The sequence below is a fragment of the Tachysurus fulvidraco genome, chromosome 9, assembly GCF_022655615.1.
Source record: "Tachysurus fulvidraco isolate hzauxx_2018 chromosome 9, HZAU_PFXX_2.0, whole genome shotgun sequence".
In the NCBI taxonomy this organism is placed as follows: Eukaryota; Metazoa; Chordata; class Actinopteri; order Siluriformes; family Bagridae; genus Tachysurus; species Tachysurus fulvidraco.
In genome coordinates this window covers 5,455,183-5,480,112 of record NC_062526.1, presented here as the reverse complement: position 1 = coordinate 5,480,112, position 24,930 = coordinate 5,455,183, and the positions used below count along the sequence as shown (strand labels likewise).

The window sequence follows — 24,930 nt, the reverse complement described above, 5'->3', positions numbered from 1 at the left end:
CGTTACTCTTAAAAGTAACTTTTTATTTACTTTTTTAAAGAATGTTCTTTAATGTTCCCATTAATGCGCTTTTATGCGTTATAGTCTATACAAACACAAAACCAGACATCCCAAGTATCCCGGATGTTCAAGGAGTCTCCCACATATTGATAGCGGCTCCCTGATGCCCGCTAATTAGTTACAATCTCCCGGAATCTAGAGCGAGCGAGCTAGCTTACACTGAATGTAAGACTTTATACTTTTCCTCTTTAACTTTAAAGAATTTAGATCTATACTTTTAAACTGTAGTTTAATTATTTCTTTAAATACGTGCACTTAAATACTTGATTTAAGAAGTTTTACTACTTTTGGAATTATCCTCGTCTCCTTGTGGAATTATGTCTTGACCAAGATGGGATTTGGAAATAAGCTTTTGAAAAAAAAATGACATTTAAATTAGCACTTTAGCTGTATTGAGTAAGAATGAGGAAAATATTCTGTGGCTGCTTGCTAACGCATTGATCATAGCCAGTGAAAAAAAGCTGACAGACAGCACACCATGTCACATCTTTTTTATGGAATAGTGGTGTAGTTGGTAACACATCTGCCTGGCACCTCCAGGGTCAGGGGTTTGAGTGCTTTGGGGGTTTCCTCATGGCACTCCAGTTTTCTCTCCAGTCCAAGACATGTGTTGTAGGCTGATCGGTATCTCCATATTGTCTGTAGTGTGTGACTGTGGCCTGTGATGTCCAGGGTGTTCATATCAGCTTGTGCTCCGAGTCCACTGGGATAGACTCCTGGTTGGCTGCAAACCTGTGGATGATAAGCACTACAGAAAATGGATAAGAAGAAGAAGAAAGCTAGCACTTCCTTCATTTTTGGATACACTGAAACAAAAAGAACTGTGTGTTCAGAGAACCAAAAAAAAAGCCAAAATAGTTATGAAGCTATTTCTCATGGATGTGAATTAGTGTGTCAAACCTGGCCAAAGGTTTTCTAACAAGATTTATTATTCTCTGTCCTGGCACCTAGGTGGTGAAATGAACTTCCCCTAGATGTCCAATCAGCTGACTCGCTGGCTGTCTTCAAACAAGAGTTTTTGAATGATGGTATTATTAGTGTGTGACCCAGTGAACCAGTATTGATGTATTCATTTATAGAAACTTCAAAAGCTCTTCTTTATGTGGATAAGGTCATGTGCCAAATGCCATAAATGTAAAAATATATTATCATTAAAAAAATCAAATGTCCTGACTGCAAAAAACAAGAAGCAGAGCCATGAGCAATTTAAACTATTTTACATTTAAACTACATTAAAGTCTTGTGTCTTTTCATCAATGAACATTCTTGCCAGCAACATTTTAATTCAATCCAGTTTTATTTACATACACGTACACAGGGACAGAGCAGCTTTACAGAAATCCGGAGGTAGAATTAATGGTAGAAAGGAAAATCTCTCTGAGATGACAAAAAGAAAAACTTTGAGAGCAACCAGGCACAAAAGAGAACCCTATCCTCTTCTGGGTGGCACCAGATTATAAATCATCAAAAAACTGTATTATGTAACAAGGTAAATAGTACTGAGTGCTGGAACAAGTCCTGGAATTAACACAAAACAGTCTTTATGAGTACGGCAGCAGTTCTTAGGTCAAAAACTACAGTTTCTGTGTGATAATTTGTTGAAACAAGCACAAGCCTGGGAGATAAAGTGTCTTTTTTTCTAAGAGATCAATACAGATAGTCATTCATCAAGAATCTGAATGCTTTGCTTCATGCCTAGACTTGGTATTCTACTCAGTATATTGTTTTTCATCAACACAGAAATGTTCATCTAGACATCTATAGGCACAGGATGAAGTCTTCCGTTTATCAAGCTAGGCAAAAAAAGTGTTTTGTTGGACATTTTCATTCACACATGCCCAAGCGATAAAACATCACATTCAGAAGCCTCTCGCGCTACAGGAGTACACTTTGTATTATTGAGTATTAAGATAAGCATCCCCAGAGGCACGCGTGCATCAGATAAACGTTTGCAGCCTCGTTTGCAAAAAAAAAAAAAAGACAGACAAGAGAATAGGGAATTTTGGTTACTCGACATAAAGTGTAACATGTATGCTAACATAAAGCTTTTTTAAGCTTTTTACTATTTGTTTTTTTTAATAGTAAATTGAAGTGGAAGAGGGTTTAAGTGCTTCGTAATGCCAGCCTCCAGATTGCAGTAAAGCTCAAAGCACAAAGAAACCCTCAAACCAGATGGACCGACATGTCTCACACTTTCCAGGTGGAAAATATTATCAGGAGGTCTGTCTGTGTTACGTTGCCAAGGACGAGCTGCTACTGCAAACGTGTTCATTTCCAGCGACAAGAAGAAGTTCTGAGTATATTTTACTAAGGAACATGACGTCAAGATCTTTTTAAGCAGTAGGTAGCTTGGCAATTACAAAAAAAAACCTCTCCTGCCTGCTGTGTGTTAAAGGAAATGGGACTATTTTGGCGAGAACTGTGAAACATGACCACTTTGATCTTCTAGAAGTGCACTAACATTAACAGAATTGGAGTTTATGGCTCCTAATCAAGAAAATATTTAAAAATAGAGTTGTTATAACGAAAGCTCTACCTTCATTCCTTGTTAAATAAGGAATAAAACTTGATAGAGGAAATGCAGCATTCGGAAAATAATCAGCTACAGGTTGAAAGAAAGCAGAACATTTTTACATCCCGGTGACTTTGACATTAGAGGCTCCTTCCATAAAACTTACAAAAATTAATGATCATACTGTTTTTGTTGTTGTTAATTAAGGAAAATACTTTACCGGATTTATTATTTATTTTTAGATTACATGGAGTCAATGTAAATGAATTATTACTATTGAAACTATAACAGGAGGCACGGTGGCTTAGTGGTTAGCGCGTTCGCCTCACACCTCCAGGGTTGGGGGTTCGATTCCCGCCTCCGCCTTGTGTGTGTGGAGTTTGCATGTTCTCCCCGTGCCTCGGGGGTTTCCTCTGGGTACTCCGGTTTCCTCCCCCAGTTCAAAGACATGCATGGTAGGTTGATTGGCATCTCTGGAAAATTGTCCTGAGTGAATGAGAGTGTGTGTGTGCAATGCGATTGGTTGGCACTCCGTCCAGGGTGTATCCTGCCTCAATGCCTGATGATGCCTGAGAAAGACACAGGCTCCCCGTGACCTGGGGTAGTTCGAATAAGCGGTAGAAAATGAATGAATGAAACTATAACATATTAGAAAGAGCATATTAATATAAAACATGAGCTAGTTGAGCTGCATACTTTATATCTGGCACTGTCACTGTCAGAGCTGCTGGTATAGAAAAGTATAACTTCATATAAATTCCCATCTGTCTCCTTCTCTATTAGTGATGTCTTCTATTTATGTCTTTGATTTAAAATCTTTATTCTCTTTTTGGTTTGCATAGTTATGTTAAATGCCTAAATCACTTTATTGCTAGATTAGCAAATCATGCTAACTGTACCTGAAACATATACTAACCTAGCTCATCAATGATGTTGCATAATCACTTACTTCCAAACTAGATTTTTCCTTGTAATATCGCTATATTTTTATAGACATCGCATATGACAGGATCATATTAACAAGATTTGCACGTCAGACAGGAAATCGGAGCTAACTGCAGCTAGGAACTAATGTTGTAATTGGGGAACGTTGAGTAAAAGCACTGCGATACAACTCCCAATCTGTTTCTTTTCCCCGATCTGTCTACCCATGAATTCTCCAAACTTTGGCACGTCCACAACCACTCTCCAGTTAGCCGAGGGAATGATCCGAACTCACGGACTAGACTTTGTGCTAAGTGTCCATTACAGGATGTGCAGTACACACAGAGAGGACACTAACCAGACATAGCCATTTCTGCATAATTATGTATTGGACAATCTCCAAGGAATAACCCAGTTTCTGTATAAAGCCCCCTATCTCAGAGCCTGACCTGTTCCTTAATCACCTTCAGGTCTGTGTTTAACGGCACAAGCCGCAGTAACTACTAGTGACGGCCATAAATCAGGAGTACAGCCTGAGTTGTATGAAATACTGGAGCTGTTAAGCATAACCTGCTTAGAAAAAGAGACACAAAGAGGCATTTTTAATCCGATGTTTCCAAGAGAATCTAGTTTATAGTCAACACTGTGTGTCAGTGTGCATTCTATGCACTTTTGCTAATAAATTAATCATTGAGAACACTTCAAAAGCCATAAAGATTGCTCAAGAGGCATTTATTAGTGCTGAAGAGCCAGACGAGAGACTTCCACCTAATTAGACCAGCTCCTCATTCCGGCAGTGTGAATGGAACACAGGTGGAGTTCTTTCACTGATTGAGTCTCAGACTGGATATAAAGACCATGGCCACCTGTTTCAGAGAATAACTCAACTCAAACTCTGTGAACCTCTATGTGTCCCAAATGATGTACCGTGCACTTACACTATGTGTTATGTACTATGTGTTATGTAGCATAGCACAGTGCCTAAGTATGCGGTGCATTTTAAGTCTAATGGGGGAAGTCGTGGCCTAATGGTTAGACAACCCTAAGGTTGTGGGTTCGAGTCTCGTTCACTGATGTGTGTGTGTTCACTGCTGTGTGTGTGCACTTTGGATGGGTTAAACGCAGAGAACAAATTCTGAATAAGGGTCACCATACTTAGCTGTATGTCATGTCACTTTCACGTCACTTCACTTATCTTGTCCTGATTCACTGTTTACACACCTAGTGTATTGAGTTTACAGACTTTGCTGTTCCTGTGTGTTTGTGTCACTTATTGGTGTGCACTCAAGAGTTTATAGAAAATAAAAGCAAGTATACCCTACAGCCCACTATGCGATTTACACCCCTCACTTTAGTTTTGGGTTTATATAGTTATTTTACATGGCAGGCATTTCACTCTGTCACTAGTTGTCACTAGTCACTAGTTTGCAAAGAAGTAAGGAAATAAATCTGCTTAAATCTTGCTTGTCCTTCTGTCTCTTTATTGATGTAATTCTAAGTCTGTCGCACACACACACATATACATAGTAAGTGAATAATCATCTGTCACGCCGTCACTTGCTATACTTATGTAAGTTAAGTATCTGTTGTTCGTTTAGAAAAACCCTGGATTGTTGATTTTAACATTCTCTAACGTCATGTGTTACATGTGTAGTTTGACATGCAGTATAAACAAAAAAAAAAGTTAATTTGTGAGATAATTGATCACAGTAGTGGAAAAGTGAACTTTAACAAGAGGAAAAGTCTTCACAGAAAAGCTCTGAAGTTTGGCTGAGCACTCATTGTTATCAGATGTGATATACGATGCTACATTCCTTTTACAAGCTTCTCCGCCCGGTTCGGTTTCTTTATTCAGAATAGATCTGTGGATCATGAAAATTCACAATCATAACCTTCTGTCTTTAATGTGAATGCCTTCATTTTTGGAAAGGTAACACATGCACACAATTTCTTGCCCAATTTTTTTCTTTAGCAGGTTTTTCTTTCAGTAGGTTCCTTCCAGTTGAGTATGAACTGGACAATTCCCCAAATATTATACAAATCATTTATTTTTCTCGCTGTCTTTATTGACTTCTGTCAGGAAAAAGAAACGTGAGTTTTTGTCTGAGCGCTCTCATGCATGTGCTTGGTCATTTATTGGTTATGGATCCAGATCAGATTTCTGTGTCCACACAGTGTCCACACATAAAGGTAGAAAATCTGCTTTGTCTTTGGTAATGTAAATAAGTCCAAAATATGTCAGTTCATGTGAGTTGACCAGAATCCTTATTACCAATAACCAATGGTCGCATATGAAGGTTTATATCTGATTTGGAAAGATCTTCATTTTTGTGTTCACACAGCTAAAAGATCAATTTAGATCTGTCTTCCACTGAAGCGAAAAATAAAAATCCAATTTGGTTGACTGTAATATAAAGATATTTTATAGCTCTTTACCCTTTAAAGCAGAGTTATTATTTCAAATGAAACCCAATAATCTCCCAAACCATTAAGATGCAGTGCTGCTAATGTAATGCCCTTCTCCTTATTAAAAGAAATTTGTAGTCATCACATCATAATAAAAAAGTGTCTAAATTTACAAAAGAAAAAAAAAGAAAAAACAGGAAGAGAAGTGAATGGCGTGGGCACACCATGGCTTGTTAGCAAGGGCAATGATATCAGTGAGTGAAGATGGCAATCACAGGCCACATGCTGTGCAGGGCATATGGAAAGCTTCAGACTCCAGGCTTTCGTCAAAATTAATCCATCATATGAATGGATTAGTGTGTGGGAGAGAATTGAGTGCGTGGGATCTGGATGTGAGGCGATGAGGGGGTTGGTGTAGCAGTTTGCTGTCTTTTCACAGCAGGCATCAACCATGTTTAGATTCATCACAGCAGCTCACTTTAGCAGCGAGAGCATTACACACAAGCATACTTCATCATTTAATAAGGCAATTCATCATTGTTATCCAATAAAACAGCACATTGAGCCTCTTGTTTGATTAGACAAGTCTCTTGCTTCTTCATTTCAACACATCAATCCACGGCCAGTTTTCCACCAGCGAATGCCAGGAAAACTGCTACAGTTTGTGTAGTAGGAATGAGGGGGATATTTAATGGACAAAGCAGAAAAGACATTCATTACACACTGAAAGTGCGATTATAAATGGGAGACTTGGATAGTTCAAATCCTATTAGACACGGGTCGATAGACTGATAATTAGAGGGGTCATGTTTTTTCCCTCCCACGCCTGATGGGGCTTTGTGTCTGTCCTTGTCATTGTTCTGCAGATCTTACTGCCCTCTGCTGCACTGGCTGTGACATTATCCACTCTCCGGTCAAAACCCCCCAACCTAAGTAAATATGTCACAGCTTTAGCTCATATAAAATAACTTGCTATATTTGGTTCAGTGTTGTCTTAAAAATCTGTATCATGTGTTAAGGGCTAAACGATGCCAAAGGTTCCTTTGTTGTCACCAGATTTCAGAAATATAATTCATTCGTCAATACATCAATATCCTTCTCAGGCTATCCTGCACTTATCCTTGGAAAGATGGCGTGAGGTCGGAATACCTCCTGGGTGGGATGTTAGTCCATCACATGGTACCACATACACTTACACACTCATGCATTGGAGCAATTTATCTTTTATGTTTTGGAAGGCAAGAGGAAACCAGACAAGCTGGAAGAAACTTACAGGACAACCCAAAACATCTCATTGATCCATCTATTTATTCTCTACACCACTTATGTTACTCGAGTTGAGGGGAACCTGAAGCCTATTCATTTGGACTCATGGCACAAGGCAGGCTAGGATAGTAGGACAAAATGGATAGGATGCCAGTCTATTACACTACAGAACATTTAGAGATGCCAATCAACCTACAACATCATTAAACTGGGGAGAAAACCAGAGTACCCAGGGAAGTCTACCTAAGGCACAGGGAAACATGCAAATGGTGGAAAAGGTGGAAATTGAACCCAATCTCTGGAGTTTAAAGGCAACCATGCTCACCACCCCTGCCGCCAACACCCCACCCCCACCCCCAAATCCAAAACATCACACAGACAATAACCCAAGCTGAGGATTGAACCATGCAATATATTAGTAATGGTATACCAACATGCCACCTCTTCACAAACATTATCTCCAGGTATTTCTCCTTTTTACGGGAATGATTTATTTTTGGTGCACTTGTAAAGCATTTGCTCAGACCTTAAGACCTTTGAATCATCACAGTGCCAAAGCTGTCCATGTCTGGCAGTGTGAGAGAGCATAATTGGTTCTTATTATTGGCATTACTCTCTCTTCCCTGTGGACCAGAGTGACACTATCTGTGAGCTCACGTATACAGAAATGCCATTTAATGCTCTCCTCTAGTCCTGTTTATGACTTTGAATGAGGATCCATTTGAAATGATTAGGAGAAATTGGTTTTATAAAATAAAAGAAAGAATTGCTGTATTTATTAACCACAACTACAGGTTCATCTCAATCTTTGGACACAACATAAATGCAAATGTTTAAAAATCAATGCAAATCGATCTACAGTACTTAGAACATAATACTTTGCCAATTCTGCTATAAATACACTTTCACTTCACAAATCATATGGTTTTTGCATTACTGTGTGAATCCTTTTTAAAATCTTACATCTGAAATATCCTTTATTATGAGACAGCCATCCATTACAGGCTAAAACTGTACAATTTAGTGTCTTGCTATATTCACTTGATCCACTTTCAGGAAAAATTTTTATAATAAGTCACAAGAGGAAGTTGCATCACTCAAATTTCCTAAAAATCATAGTTAGAAATGATCTTTAGTTCTTTTTTCTTTATTTTAAAAGCAAAATGCAAAAATTGCATTTTTTTTAAATAATTTTTGATTTCTTGGGAATCATTTTAAAGAAACCAAATTGTTTTACACATAAAGTGGAGTTTATGCTGTGGTCCGGATGCACGTAAGCAGGAGTGTAGTGTTGACAGTGTGGTTCTGAGATTCAGCAGCAGGGAGGATGATTTATAAGGAGCTGGACATCCTGCTTCATACATCCGGCACTGATTACAGTAGCAGAACTCACGAGGGAGACGATCCAGTCCCTACTGAAGGTAGGAAGACACTCAGCGGTATATTTCAAGGCTTTCCGTAGCTCTGTCTCTGTCATTCTGCCTGTGATTGGAAAATCAATTTGCAATCATTTGATTCCTTAGATCTTAGAGAGAAATGGAGCTGTCAGACACAATAGCCCTTAAACGGGGGTTAAATACTGTAGAAACTACAGTATTGTCTTGAAACTATACTACTATATTGTTTAATTCATATGGTTCTGAAGAGTTTAGAGTGACATCATTGAAATTTAGATGAAATTTACGTCATTAAAACGAACCTAATACCAGATAACTCCATTGCAGTAAAGCTAGCTTACTTTCTCCATAAGGAAATTGCCAGCTAATAGATGATTGGCCGTAAATATATCACTCAGATGTTATTTTTATTTAAATGAGAATCTGATTATCAAGTATATAGCTAGTTAATTGTCCAGCTAGGTTGCTAGTCGTGTGCATTTAGTAACAGCCTGTTTGTATCTATGACATTTAATGCAAATACATTCATATTAAACAGACCTACTGTAAGAAGACTGACTAGATCTAGCTGGTGCCTCGGAACAACTCGATATAATAAAAGAATAGCAAGAGGTTAGGTTACTTAGAGGTCGGGGAATCGTTAAATAATTAATAAACAACAAAATTAATTACTAAACAACAAATTAATAGGCATTGCATTTGTTGTTTTTTAATTATTTATTTAAATATTACAAATGGTTTACATTTCCATTAAGTCTTTGCACAGGAGCTCAGGTAAATTTAACATCAACAGTTAATTGACAAATTATCAGCCAAATAAAATCTCATGCCAGTAAATAAAAGTAATGTTTTCATTGAGTTTTAAAATGACTGATTTAACCGATTCGTATTTCTTGCTACACGCATAGACATTATTGCACTACAGCATGCTGGGGTTTTATCCAGTGATTCCAGGGGTAGTGGTTGGTTTTAATAGTGTATTGAAAATAAAATAAAATAAAGAAATAAAAAATAATGAATAAAATTAAAAAATGTCTTCTAGTTTAGGTTACGGTTCTGAATACGGATACAGATAGGGATAAATGCAAACATTTACACTTGCAGTAGAATGACTGTTGCTTGACAATACACTAAAGTCCCAGGAGTGTTTAATTTTGTGAAGATCGACTACATAACAAAGTGAATTAATTGAAGTGAAAAATCCTTACCGCTGACTCACTACAGAAATCATTCATTCAGTCTTCAAAAGATATTATGGTCCTTCTCTCCTTAATAATAAAGTGTGTGCATGCACTTGTGTGTGTGTGTTAGGGATCAACGCCTGGGACACCACTGAACTCTGTTTGCAACTGCTACACTTATTCCAGCTTGGCTTTGTTCAGCATGGCTGAGGTCAGGGCTTCCCCAATGACATCACTGGTCAGCTGATGGTCCAGTTTCCATTATTCTGTATCAGGAACAAAGGATTCCCCTCCACCATGTCACTCACTGTGTTTTTTTAGGAGAGTCAGCGTGTGCTGTCCGAGGCAGAGACCATTTCAGAGATTAAACATAACTTAAATGGATTAGACAAAGAAAATGTACTGCTAAAAAATAGAAATGTACTTGAAATTTTTTAAATGTACTGCCATTTTCCACTGTTGCGGGACTCGACTTGACTCAAGTCAGACTTAAGTCGCAAATTTGAGAATTGAGACTTCCTTGACAAATATTAAAAAAAAAAAAAGACTCGACTTGACTTTGACTTGATTTTCATGACTCGAGACTTACTTGTGACTTGCACATGTGTGACTTACTCCCACTTCTGGCATTTTCTTTGCTACCTCTATTTTCGAGACACTATATTCCATTCCAGGTACTACAGTCATACTTAATTAGACAAGACTTTACCAAAATTAGATTAGAATCGCAGATGATTTATCTAATGAACAGCAACAATCAACCATTTTAAAAGCATGTGTTCAATCACAGTCGGCGGAAATAAAATTCCATATCGACAGACAGAGGATGTTGTTTTCACACCCGAGAAACATTCATACTATCAAATGAAATTCTACAATATGATTGTCTGTGTACGATACGTTGCTGAACAATCGAACTTGAGAGAATAAGATGCATTCATTTCTCTCCTCCTTACAAACAAATTCTGTTCAAATCGCTTTTCATGGGCACTGGACGTTCCTAGCTTTGGTCAGTTCTGTCCAATCAGCAGGCTGCTTATGAGTAAGCTCGAACAGAAAAGTATTCGCCCCAGAGACTGGTGTTCCACTTGTTCCTGGGAATGGATTGTTTTTGTGTCATCTAGGTGTGAGAACTGTGCTCTAACCACAAACCCGAATTTGCTTCGATATCTCGAGGCCATGAAATAATTATTCATGAGATTACTACTTGAAATATTAAATCAATATATTTATATGTGGTCATGGTTTATGAAACAATAACCACCTTCTGACCTCAACGGCTGTGTAAATCACAGTCCCGATCCTAGCACAGGTGCTGAGGATAATTCTAGCACAGAAGGCCGAATTTGGAACGAAAATATATCCATAGAGAGACCGTTAATACTGTAAGTGAGTAAATAAATTGGCACCCACTTGCTTGGCATGACAGGTTTGCAGCTCACTATTTACCCAGGATCTGTGGAGAAAATTTGTTATAAAGATCAGATATTGATCCTGTTACTCCAGACAGCTTCTGGCAGTATCTCAAACTTCATAAAAGTCTCCCAAATGAGCTAGAGTACTTTTTATTTAGTATGAGACAGCAGCATGGTGTGGTACAGCAGGTAATGCTGTTGCCCTACAGCTCCAGGGTTACAAATACATACATATATAAATAAATAAAAATGTAGGTTTCTGGGCCCAGGATTAAGCCTCTAAAATCAGTTTCAATTTAATTATTGCAGGTCAGCTCTCCAGGAGGTTTGGAGGAGACTGCAATAAACGGTGATTAGGTTTTGAATAATCGCTACAATATGGCTGCTTCCTTAAGGCTTCAAGCAAACCAGTCTTCAAACTTAGTAAGTGTTAAAAATGTTTTACGATTCCCGTCACTGAAGCCTCCTGTGCTGGTATTTCGCAAAAAAAAAAAAATATGGCGACAGTAAAGCGATTTCATCTGGAGTAGTCTCGCTTCAGGTCTGAAACTGTATAAAAGCACGGCACTCTGGGACGACTAACGAAAGAAGTGAAGAAGTGATGCAGTTACATGATGGGATGCAGTAAAGTACTGTAACTGTGTGAAGGTTAATCAATTGTGTTTTCTGCTTAGGACTTAGGACTCAGCATTCAGGGAGCAAATACAGATGGCAAACACGCTCTAATGAGGTCTCCTGCAGAATCACAATAACTCTACACTGATCCACATTATATCCCAGACCAGCGAACGTTTTGAACGTTTTGAAACCCAAAGAAATGAAAGAAAACATTGTTTGATGAACAGGCTTTAAACATGAGGTACAGTAGAAGGATATTAATTGACAAAAAACAAAAAAAAGTTTGTTAGCAGCTACCAAAAATCACAGATAGTTCAAATTTCAAATAAAAACATGAAAGTTAATAAAAACAACAAAACATTGTACCCGATTTCGATCACAGTCTGTTGGTGGCCATACAGCATCTGGGAGTAATCAAAAAGCATTTCAGACTCTGGATGTCTGGGTAAAAATGGAAACTATTTCCACTGACTTAAGTAATGGGACCTCATGTAAGGTAATGGGATTCAGGTGTGCATCGCAGACGGTCAGAACATAACACAGTTCTGTAAAACATGTCCTAATCGACATTAGATAAAATAAAACAAATTTACCTGAAGATCCATTTGCGGAAATATACTGGCGCCTATGCATTAATGGTCTGAGTGGTAATCAAGACGTTTAGTCTGCTGCCTGTAGTGGAGCCTGAACCTGTTTTCATGCTTTACATTTATGGTTCATTTCATTATCAGTTTTACATGCAATGATACCGGAATCTGATGGATATGGATATCTAGTCCTGCACCTCTGTTTTCACATAGATTTGGAAACCTTCTGGCTTCATCCCAGATTTAAAAAAAATTGCATCTTGCATCTGATTCCATTTGGAAAGTGTTTCCTAACCACTGCACAAAATTTTGGGTTGCAACATCAACAATATTTCCAAATTCTATGAAAGTCGGTTAAGAGAAAAGGCCATGAGTAATTGTGCTTAGGGTCAGTAACAGTTCAGGATATGAAAATGTAGTTTAGAAATGTTTTGACAGTTGAAATTTAGTACTTAAATTCAATTCAATTTTATTTGTATTGCACTTTTACAGTAGCAATACAAGTAGCAGCTTGACATAAATATACAGATTCAAATGAACAATTATGACATTTAAAATTCTAATTTATATTTGTCCCTAATGAGCAAGCCAGAGGTAACGGAGGTGAGGAAAAACTCACTGAGACGATATGAATATCCTAAGAGAAACCTTACTCAAAAGGGAACCTATTCTTTCCTGGGTGACACCGGAGGGTGTGATTCTAAATCATTTACTTCTTTAAAAGGATATACTGTATATAGTCGACTGTGTAACCAGGAGCCTTTGGGCAACTTACTGTATGAGTATGAGCATCAGTGTAATTTTAATAGTTTTAACATAAATTTCCTCTGGCTGATCTCATCAAATGTTCAATGATGGAGACACCGGAGAGCAAAAACAACCGTGGCAGCAGCAGTACAAAGCCACCGCCGTGGTCTCCGGTGGCACTAAGTTGCTGTTAATCTTGCAAGATGTTAAATTTCACTAGTGGCTAGCAACTTAAAGAAGTTCAAGTCAACTTTCACAGCATGAGAGTGTTGCTGTTCTACCACGTTTACTAGAGTTGTTGATATTACACCACATTCACTTACCCCTAACTGTTTTAAACAAAATTCTCCTTACCAAAGTAAGGAATAAAACACTCGGGGGTCTGCTGTGAAAATATTCTACAACAAGGTGGTGTGATGCTGCTTGCCTGAAGCAGAGTTTTTCCAACACCTACATTTTTACGTATTAAAGAATTGTACGTTTCTGTGTTTTTATAGTATTAAGTGAGTTTGAAGTTTGAATGTGCCGTTGCTATAGAAACTATAATGTGTGGTTTGCATACTGTAGCTCGATCCATCCTGAGGACTTTTCCATGTCGGAAGATTAACAACTTTGCCTCTGACTATTTAGAAGTGTTGACACTGGAGACAGATAAATAAGATGTTAGATCATTAACCAGCATCTTCTGACCAATCAGAATTGAGCCTTTATCACTGATGTGGTTTAATTTTAAACTTTTATAGACCAGGGATCTTCTTTATAAAGACACCAAGAATGATCTCAGAGAGCTCCTAATTTAGCTTCTAAGTAGGAATTTTATCTTAAGAGTGATTCAGAACCAAAGAGCAGCTCAGCGCAAGGAAAATATAACAACTTAATTTTTGAGAGGAGGCGGGGCTTAACCTGTTACTTGGTATGAAACATTTTTCTGAAGACTGTGCTGGTTGTCCAATTTAAAACGGAGCTCTTTTAAATTCTTGTCAATTATAAGCCTTCAGTTTGTCTCTATGTTAAGATATTTGAGACTATATTGTATAGGGATTGCGTTCACGACTTAAAATAGATCTGTATGTTACTAATGTAATGTAAATGTAAACATCTCAGACACAGCACAGAAATGTCATAGAGACAAATTATATCATTACTGTCACTACGGCATTTCAGCTCTTTTTCTGAGATTTTAGTGTATCTCTAAATTCCACAGCGGCAGAAATTATATAATTTGGCGCTATGACATTTCTGCTCTGTGTCTGAGATGTTTCCTCTAATATGATTGGTCACTAAAATAATCCCTACACGATCTAATCCGTATCATTTTATTAACTCACTATCATTATTAAATATCATATACAACACATTTCTTCTCCATCTTCACCTTTCCGCCATTTTCTCCTCTAATAAAGAAACTCTTAATCCTCTTAAAAGTCTTCCTCACTTCTCCTAACACTTTTTGGCCTTATGAGCTCCTTTAAAAGATGCTTTATGAAAAACTTTTATCTTTACTGGGATCTTCTCTTTCATTTTAAGGGGAAACACCAAATTTCTAAGAATGTTCTTAGAATATCACTGTTAGAATATCATCAATAGGAGAATTCATTGCTAAGAAATTTTATGAATATGAGCCCAGATGTTTCATTCATTCATTCATTTTCTACCGCTTATCCGAACTTCTCGGGTCACGGGGAGCCTGTGCCTATCTCAGGCGTCATCGGGCATCACGGCAGGATACACCCTGGACGGAGTGCCAACCCATCACAGGGCACTCACACACTCAACACTACGGACAATTTTTCCAGAGATGCCAATCAACCTACCATGCATGTCTTTGGACCGGGAGAGGAAACCGGAGTACCCGGAGGAAACCCCCGAGGCACGGGGAGAACATGCAAACTCCACACACACAAGGCGGAGGCGGGAATCGAACCCCCAACCCTGGAGGTGTGAGGCGAACGTGCTAACCACTAAACCACCATGCCCCCCCCCCAGATGTTTGAATTTTATTATTTGCTTTTCTTGTTATTTAGAGAGAATAATTCTTTAGTGGTGTCTGAATATCCAAATCATATGACTGCCAGACAGGCGCTAGTAAGCGAATCCCTTAATCTGGAACTGCTCCGCTATGTGCTTGGACCCCTAATGGACTCAGAAATTCTGAAAAGATCTTCAGAAGAAATGACTTCTTAAGAACCATTATTCCCAAATCTCATCCTTGAGAACATTTGAAAGATGACATCAATGACTTATGTGTATTTATAAAGCCGTATCAGCTCCATCGTGCAAGTATTCAGAAGGAATTGCGTGACATAAACACCTCATTTTGTGAATGTCCAAAATAGGCGAAGTAATTCTCCAGGAGTGTGTGGTTAATCATTCAGTTGCAATGTGCTTTTCATTTGTATACGACTCCGGGAAGTACACCATTAGCAGCGAGGGCTACAGACCAGAGTGAGGTCATTTCTTTCGTCACTCTCAGTGGAGCAGATACATTCGTTCCCTTTAGAGTTCTCCGGCTACTGGAAGAAATGTGGAGGTTGAAACACTGAGTCAGAGAGGGAAATCCATCACTTCGCTCTCTGTTTGTCTTTCTGTGGAGAGTCATTCCAGCTTTAAAAAAAACCAAGCATACAGCATGGGTCAGTGAGCCTGCCAGCAGTTATGAGGTCAGCAGGATGACTAAACACACCAGGTTAATTTTTAATGTTTTTTTTTCTTCACATTTCTTGTATTTACATCGACTACTACAGCACCCTAGCATCTTATGTTTAACGAGTGAATATGTCCATTCATTATAAGTAAGTACATTCATTAATTCTAAAAGTTTTGTACTTGTTTCATTCCTTTGTATTAATGAATAAAGATTTCCGTTGATGAGTATACTTTGTTCAGAAGTATAATTAGCATAATTATACTCATCTAAGTACATCACAGTGATGAAACTCTGATTTTACAAAGATTTAAAATGAAATACAAAGAAAAAGCTCATACTTTTTTGTCTTAAGCCATGGGCCAGACATTTGAATACAGGGACAGCTGGTAGTCTATAAATCTGACACCAAAAAGTCAAATAAATAAATAAATAAATAAATAAATAAATAAATAAATAAATAAAAATACAGTAAATATTTTTGTCTTCCACATAATTTTAGTTGTCGTTGAATTTTATCTATTTATGTATTTATTTATTTATTTATTTGTTTGTTTGTTTGTTTGTTTGTTTGTTTTTACATATGTGGAACCATGAACTACAGCACCACCATTAATTATATGAAAAGAAAAAATGCATATAAAGTGGAGGCTGGGGCTGATTTCTTTCTAGCCCTGCGTGTAGATTCACAGTCTATTAGTAAATGTCAAGTCAAGTGATTACACAGAGTGAAATGCCTAGTGAGGGCAATTTATTTAAGCTAACTTTATTGACACAGACATAACACTTCATTGACAATTTCTATGTCTTTTGACATAGAATGTCTTTTGAGGAAAAGGTAAAACTAAATAAAAAGAAATTTACAACTCAGGAATTGTTAGTTTTGTGTTTGGAATGAAAAAAGCTAGTTAACCTATTTTGCTGCTTTTCTGTTTTATTACACAATTTATTACACAAACATGAATACTACTGTGAATCTGATGTCTTAGGAGATATTGTGTGTGTGTGTGTGTGTGTGTGTGTGTGTGTGTGTGTGTGTGTGTGTGTGTGTGTGTGTGTGTGTAATAGTTTAATCCATATTATATGCAATAAGGCTCCCTAATCAGTCCCTCCAGGAGATTTTCTTGATTTTGCTGTAGCTTTTTGGGTTTTTTCTGCAATCACAAAATTCAGTGAAGACATAAGTGTAATTATTTTCTGTGATAGCTGCGCTCAGGGACAGGATGTGGTAGCACGTTGGTTAAGGTGTTTGACTGTTTGGAACGTCGTGAGCTCGAACCACAGGATCACCGAGCTGCCTCTCCCGGGCCCCTGTGCAAGGTCCTTAACTCTTAATTGCTCAGCTGTATGATAGAGATAAATGTAGGTTGTATGGATGAGGGTGTCTGCCAAATGGCTTTGTGTTGTGATGATGTTGCACAATGTGTCTTGGCCCAAATCTGCTAAAAAAAAACACATTTGTAATATAGTTCTAAAAAATTATAATCTGCTTGTTTTTGTGTTCATTTCCATGATCGCAAATTCTTAAATGAGCTGGCTTATAGTTTAATAATGGTATCAGTAGTTACAGTAGAAATTCTCTAGTGTTTAGGATTTCCCATTACCCTGCTCAGCTGTCATGTCGCTGACCCACGTTCATTAATGTGTATTTGTACAAAGCAACGCGCCATGCCGTTAAGTCTTAACGACACCTTTAGGCATGCTACATTCTTCGCCACTCACCTAGCTTTGTGTATCCCAGGGCCTGTAAATACATCAGCGCTGCACAGATCAGTGACTGAACAGTCAATACTTCTCAATTTATGTCTTGGAAACAAGCAGCAATTTGCTTTAATGTTATGCTTTTCACTCTTTGGGCAGATATGTCAGAAAAGGCAAATAGTAGCATTGCACGAGTCATAACATGGCCAAATACTAAAAGAAACAGAGTTGTCTTGTGCTTGAGAATTCCCCAGTTTATTACAGCATGCTCCAGAAAGGCATGTTGAGTTCACCACATGTCAGAAATGTCCACTTCTCTGCCTTTCTCTCCTTCTCTTTCTCTATTTCTCTGCAGGACCATCATGAGACAGTAGCATTTTTTCCTTCTCTGGATCCATCTGTTTTAAAATAGTGTGACTGCCCAAATATGTCCACACCTACTGCTAAGCAGAAGTGCATCCTACCAATAACTGTCATTATCTCTGCACTGAATGCTCACCCATGCAAAAGTACAAAAGACATCTAGTTTTTTTTTTTTAAAGCTATAAATCTGTCTGCTGGTGTGTAAAGACGTGTAATTATCTCACCGATACAACAACGCCGACAACTGCACGACTCGATTTGGGGTACTTATTTATCCCTCTTGTAAAACCGATGTCCATTTGCCATCAATTACCATGTTTATAATCAATATTTGTCTTGTATGCATGTTTGAGGAGTCATATCACCATGGAGTTCACCATGTTACACCAAGAAGTTGCTTAGTAACATGTGGGGGATGTGGTAGCCTTGTGTCTAAGGTGTTGGACTACCAATCAGAAGGTTGTAAGCTTGAATCCCAAGAGCACCAAGCACCACTGGGCCCCTGAGCAAGGCCAGTTGTATTAAATTCGCTCTGGATAAAAGTGTCTGGTAAATGTAAATGCTTAGTAGATAGTTAATGGCGTTCAGTTTTTTGCTGCAGGTTCCTAGTAATAATTCATCACTTACCTGAAGGTGAATGTTACTGATTAAATTTTCATGTTTCACACTATATGATTTCTGGCCCCAGGTTGTTGTCATTCTCAAAAATCCGGCATTATGAATGTGGGATATATTGTGATGTGCTGATTTACCGCCAGTGGCCAAAGAGAACGGAGAACGTCTTCTTAGAATCGTCTTAAAGTCATCCTCGAATCATCATGGAATCATCTTAGCGTTATTTTAGTCATCTTAGAACCTAGAGTCACCTCTCATCTTAGAGTCCTAGAGTCACCTCTGAGTCTTCTTAGAGTCATCTTATAATCTGAGAGTCATGTCAGTATCATCTTAGAGTTTTTTGAGATTTTCTTTAAGTGATCTTATGCCTCATGCGGGTGCTGGTTCAGAGCTAGCGCTGGTGCCGGTTCTAAGAACCGCCGAGTGTGACGTCACTGTATACGTGTCACGTGTCCCAGCAACATTAGTGCAGCAGCGGCAAACACAAACACAACAACAATGGCGGATGTTGCTTTACTGTTAATGCTCATGGCTTCGCGAACCTACATTAACATCCAAACGCGGCGAATAAAACGTGTACGTGCGGCTTCGTGTAATCTGTATAAACGGAGGTTGTAATCGATAAAGTACATAACGTTATTTTATCGTTAACACAGAAAAAACGTTAGCCTTAGCATGTAGCTACCTACTATCATGTGTGCTGATAATGTATCATATCGCGGTAAAGTAAAAGTGTATTAAACTTAAGGTACATTATCTAACAGTAGCCCCACCCACAGCCCCGGACACAAGCGGGTCTTAAGTCTAGACCAGCAACGTTTTGGTGCTACTTAAGAACCACTTTTCCTGGTTCGGAGCCGGTGCTTTGGCTGTCGAAACAGAAAGAACTGGTCCTAAATTAGGATCTGGCTCCGAACCAGCACTCAAACTGCCTCAGTGGAAAAGGGGCAATAGAGTTGTTTCATCTTGGAATTGTCTTAGAGCCTTCGTAGAATCGTCTTAAAAAAGAGGAGTCTAAGATGACTATGATGACTTTAACACGACTCTAAGACGTCTACACAAAACCCAGTGGAGAGCAATGCGCACAGTAATGGCAAAATGTTCATAAGACATGCTAACGGATGAAACGAACACATCCTTATTACCTCCAGATGACTTTGGAGAATGTTTCTGTTTATGCGAAGCCATCTCCAGTACAAGTCCAGATCTCTCTTATTGATGATCTGAGCAGGACATAATAATTTTCTTTAAATGTATGTCTATTGTTACTGTAGAGGTGATTCGTCGTATAATGTGACACAGAGAACGTATTATCCCAGAGTTTATTACAGAATCCGCTTTTATTGGGATCGTGTCATACAGTGTGACACATAATAAGGTTAACAGACTTCTGTAATCACACAGATAAAAGCCAGACACTAAAACAATGCTATGCTTTTCATTCATTCTGTGGGTCATCGTTCTCCATTTTTGTCCTTAGCTGTCTCCTGGGACAAGAACCTTTCTGTTCTTTTCTTTATTATATCTTCAGATCCATGACAGAACCTATACTTTCTCTTTCTTTAAGGTGCGTCTGCTATTTCTGAGCTGACCCACTTTGCTACTTTGTCATGTTTTTCATTATCTTGTCAAATGCCTCTGAAGCCAAGACATGTGTCAGGCTTTAAATGCAAGCTTTTTTTTCCCTGACGAAGGACAGCCATCGAGACGGTACATGCTACTCGATTTCAGCCATAAAAGATCACAAATGCCACACCGTGTCTCAGGCAACCAGCTGTGATTTGCGACAAAGCACGAACATCTGTGTTGCAGCCTTCTCAAGCAGGCCCGCCATAAACCCAGACTTTAAGACATTTCCTAATGAAAGGCAAACTTGACCTCTTCCTCGGCTGATGGTTTCCTCACGTCTTCCAGGGCGCACGTGTGAAATCGTCTGCAAATGTGGAAGACAGAAGCTTAGCACCATGTGTGTCCAAATGCTTGATCAGCAAGAATGTAGAACCTCGAACAAAAACAGTAGCCGCTGACAAGAAAAACACAACCGGTTACTACCTCAAAACCCCGAGGAACTGCCGCCTCGAGAAAGGAAAATAACGCCTGTGTGTCGAGGCATCTGAAATACATACAGTCCTCCACATCTGAAGGGAGCAAACATTTCAAAAAGAGACTAATGTTCCTGAGGTTACAAAACCACGTTATAACCACAGAATAAAGGGTTTATTATAGACGCAGAGGAACACAAGAACATCTTCCAAGCAGGAACTGATGCACAGTCAAGTTTTTATGAGGTTGAAGAATTACTTCGAAACTCAATGACTGAAATCAGAGGTTGGTTGAGCAACCGTCGGGACGTCGGAAGGTTTTCTTCAGACCTTTACTTATCGAAAGAAAAAAAAAATTTTATAGATGAAACGCTGTAATGGGCAGATCCATAAAGATCTCAGTGGCCTGGTTGAACTTTTCACTGTTCTGGAGAATGTCTGAGGAATGATTTGTGGTCAGAAAGGCAGAATGTACTTTTTAATTATTTTTATGCTAAGAAAGCGAACATCGAAATTATATTTAATGTGGTTTTTTTAACATCACTCGAATAAACAAATCTCACACATGGAACAGCAAGACACATCAATAACAAGGTCCTTCTTGTGAAATGTGTTTGGTTACATATTTGTTTCTATGTGCATGTAATTATTCCTGGAATCTGGAACCTTCCGTGAAATCCTGCCACAAAGATCTTTCTCAAGGAACATTAAAGGTCCTACAAGTATATTTTTCCCTCTTTTATAGTCTATAATGAACCATTACCTTAGCCAGATTTGTTGAAAATATACTGAGATGGAAATATTCTATACATTTAACAGAATATGTGCTCAGTAATGTGGCGAAGTTAAACTCTCGTAAACACACAACATCTTCATGTAAGCACGTTACAATGAATTCTTCATGTGAAAAGATAATCCATAAATCACGTGTAAAGGTTAAACGTGAAAGTTAAAACACAGGCACAAGGTGAGAAATGTGTGAAACATGCCCATAAACCACTTGTGTAAAATTTAGCAGTGAACTACAGGTACGTGTCACTTTTGTGTAGGGGCTGTAGTACATTAAAACCCCCTTCTTCTGCAGGGGAACTTTTTTTGGTTGGTTGTAAATCGTTTATGAAGCACCATACATCATGTTAAGTGCTTTTAGAAAAGTGTTGGGTTATCTGATGCTCTTTAAAAAAATTGTTAAATTCGTACTTATTTGTTTAACCTTTTTACCAATACATTTGTGGAACAGACATCGACTTATGGGACATTTTCAATCAGTACAAACAACTGAATTATTTTATTCAGGACTCTGTCAGCCTTCACAGTGAGACGTGTGTTTTTTTCCCCCTGTTGATAACCTTACACAGAAATTTTAGCGGTTGAAGATAAACACCTTGGAGCATCTCAGAGAGCAGAAATTGGGTTGACATCACAGTTTATTTTTTTTGGAACTTTTCTATGAAAATTTTCCCCCTAGTAAGCTTAGGTAAAAACAAACATACTTATAAAAACTGCAAAGTCATAAATCTCTGAGTGTGTACATTCATATGAGCCATTTAGCACCAATCTGGAATGTGACTTGACAACGATGTTAAACAAGAACACAACCAAAACAAACGACCTCTGGTCCAAAATAAAGTATAAAAAAAAAGGTTCTACCTGGAGAAGAACATTAGAAGTTGTTTTGCATACAGTAGGATTCAAAAGACAGTTTGGGGTCGTAGTGGTTAGCAGGTTTGCCTCACACCCCTAAGGCTAAGGTCTGCCTCCAGTTTACTCCCCCACTCCAAATACCTAAATGGTATTGGTTTAAATGGTTGTGTGAATATACATGCAGCAGTCCCTTATGATGGACTGTTTTACCCCGAGTCACCTGGAATTGGTTTCTACTCTTATCGTCTATGTTGGCAGTATAAGAAGTACAGAGATGCTGTGGATGCATGGTACTGTATGTTAGGATGGAACTGAATACGCATACATTGACAGGATTTAACAGAGGTGCACTTCAAGACCAACACCATAGAAGGCACATGACATGAGCAGGTCAAACAAGTAATATAAAGAAGTATATAAGTGTGGCGAGGGAAGTTACATCGAGCTTACAGATGTAGTGTCTAAGATTCATCCAGACTCAAAGCATTATTATTTTTCCTACAAATATCCAAGCCACACATCCTCAATGATGACTTCAAATACACCACAGTCCTATTTGACTTTCACCATGTAAGCATACTATGATTTTTTCTTTCCAAAATGTGCCTATCCCTGAGCAAATCGTCTGAGATTTGCTGTAGCTTTTGGCACATCCTACTGTAGGTGACGCCAGACAGGAGCAAATGTCAAAACTGAGCTTTTTCCTCCCGTTTCGATGGAAGAATTACTATAAACACATGCGGATTCGATACTTATTTGTATTCGTGTCCAGTCATTTTAATAAATGTTCCTTCATGGAAGAAGAAAGGTGTCTTTTTTTTTTAAACAAAATGAGTCATAAAATTCTTTCTGACTCAAGACTGAATCATGGAGATATAAAGAAGGGAAGCAAGGTTCTGTCAATGGTGTCAATGAGGTCTGGTCATGCAGTAGATGAAGACTGATGTTTTATTCATGAGCAGCACTGTGGCAGCTCCAGGGTCTGAGGTTTGACCCCTGAGATCCTGGAGCTTACTGTCTGTGAGGGGTTTTGCACATTCTGCCAGTGTGCTTGTGGGTTTCCTGATTCCTCCAGGTTTTCCAGTTACCTGCATTGGGCTACCATCAAACCCAAGGTGTTTCAAATTCCAATTCATGACCACGGTTTTTAATGAAGCTACACAGTGCCCAGGGTAAAATGATATATCTATAGTACCCTATAAGTGCTACAACTCTGAGTGCCTTAAAATCACCCTGAGCAATTAATTCACCTCAAGCCTTACTGAGAAATCCCATCAGACCTCGCTCTCTCTGTGAGCAATTACCCCATCCACCAGGCTTTTTTTAATGAGCCACTACCAGTTGGAAATCCTCTGCCTTATTTGGTTTGTTTAAATATGTTGGGTCATTTCTCTGTGACTTATTTGACTTTGCCGGGGAACTGCAGCTAAGTCTACCCCAGGGATCTTTAATGCACAAGCGAGGGGGTGGGGTTGGGGGTACGGCACGAAGCACTGTGTTTGTTTAGCTAGAGTGGTGGAAAATGCAACCTACCATTATCCAAGTTATTATATGTAATATTGAGTTCTTACAGTTATTAGAATCTTTGCCTGGTCCCATGAATTGAATGGGTTTAGTCCAAACCTAAATAAAACCTCACAGTAACCACAGGCGGATCTCTGGAACACTAGGATTGGCTGAGATTGACTAGTATTTGGATAGTTTATTCATAGCTAGTCTGAAGACGGAACAGTTCTGAAGCCAGAAACCAAATCTAAAGGGAAAAAGCTTAATATTAAAAAACAAAATGCAAAATGCAGGTGGGAAAATAATACAGTTAGGCTTCCCAAGTTTTGCTACGGTCGCTACAGTGACTTGTCAGATATCTATTAGTGACAAATTGCGCAATCATATATTTGAGATATATCATTTCCCCACACTAACAGCTTTTTCTAGTTGATATTGGCGCTTACTCCTCAGACAAACTGCAGTTAGAAGTAGGGTCTTTCTACTCGCTAGGACTGTGTGACTCACTGAAAGGTTCAAACCATACTTTTGGTTCCTATGTTTAACATTTTTTCCATCCTTTCCAGTTAGGCTCATTCTGTGGGAGCCTGGTTTAATGGAACATGTGGATCCATAAAAGTGGACCCACATGAGACAGCAGAAAATGCAGCCAAAGTTACTTTCAGAGGATCCAAGACGCATTGCTTCTTAATCATTCTTACAGGAACGGATGTAATATAAGCCCATAAAAGCTAAATCTCTCGTGTCAGTACTATGAGTGATGAGTACTATGAGTACTATAAGATATGGTAAAAGAAACATGCAAGAATTTACCGTATCTCTTCTTAGTAAAAGTCTGATTTAATCTTTTTGGTTTGTTAAAACGAAACTTTACGGTCATTGATGTTGAGAACGGTGACTGTGTCTGATCTCACTGCTTTGTTTGCTTATGGTGAATAATGTGGCCAGATTGCAAAGTTAATTGCGGACGATTTACCAGCAACCCAGACCACCATGATGTAACTGATTCAGTGGAGGCTGCAGTATAACACACTTCAACAGTACCAATGTGTTTGTGTCTCAGAACGTCTCCACATAAACCACAAGATAGCCCATGGGACCTGAGGGTGACCATAGAAATGAAATCAGTCCAGTGGAATGTGATGGATTTTGAGGAACACCACATGAAAGATTTTTAGTTCTTTCCTTTAGAGTCAGCCTCCTACACTAATTACACTATTTTAGATGGAAACTAAGAAACCATGACTTATGACCTACGTGTCTTCGAGGAACAAATCCAGGCTTAACATACAGCATTTACTC

The 24,930-nt window shown here is 38.5% G+C and overlaps 1 protein-coding gene across 1 annotated transcript in view; it reads right to left on the bottom strand.

The window, feature by feature from the left end:
• Positions 1-537: 537 nt before the first annotated feature.
• Positions 538-24,930, bottom strand: part of traf2a (Tnf receptor-associated factor 2a) — a 44,319-nt gene continuing 19,926 nt past the window's right edge. Inside the window, exon 10 of the mRNA XM_047818831.1 lies at positions 538-792. Within this exon, the coding sequence (XP_047674787.1) occupies positions 553-792 (240 nt within the window). The 3' untranslated portion in view covers positions 538-552. The remainder of the gene's footprint in view (positions 793-24,930) is intronic.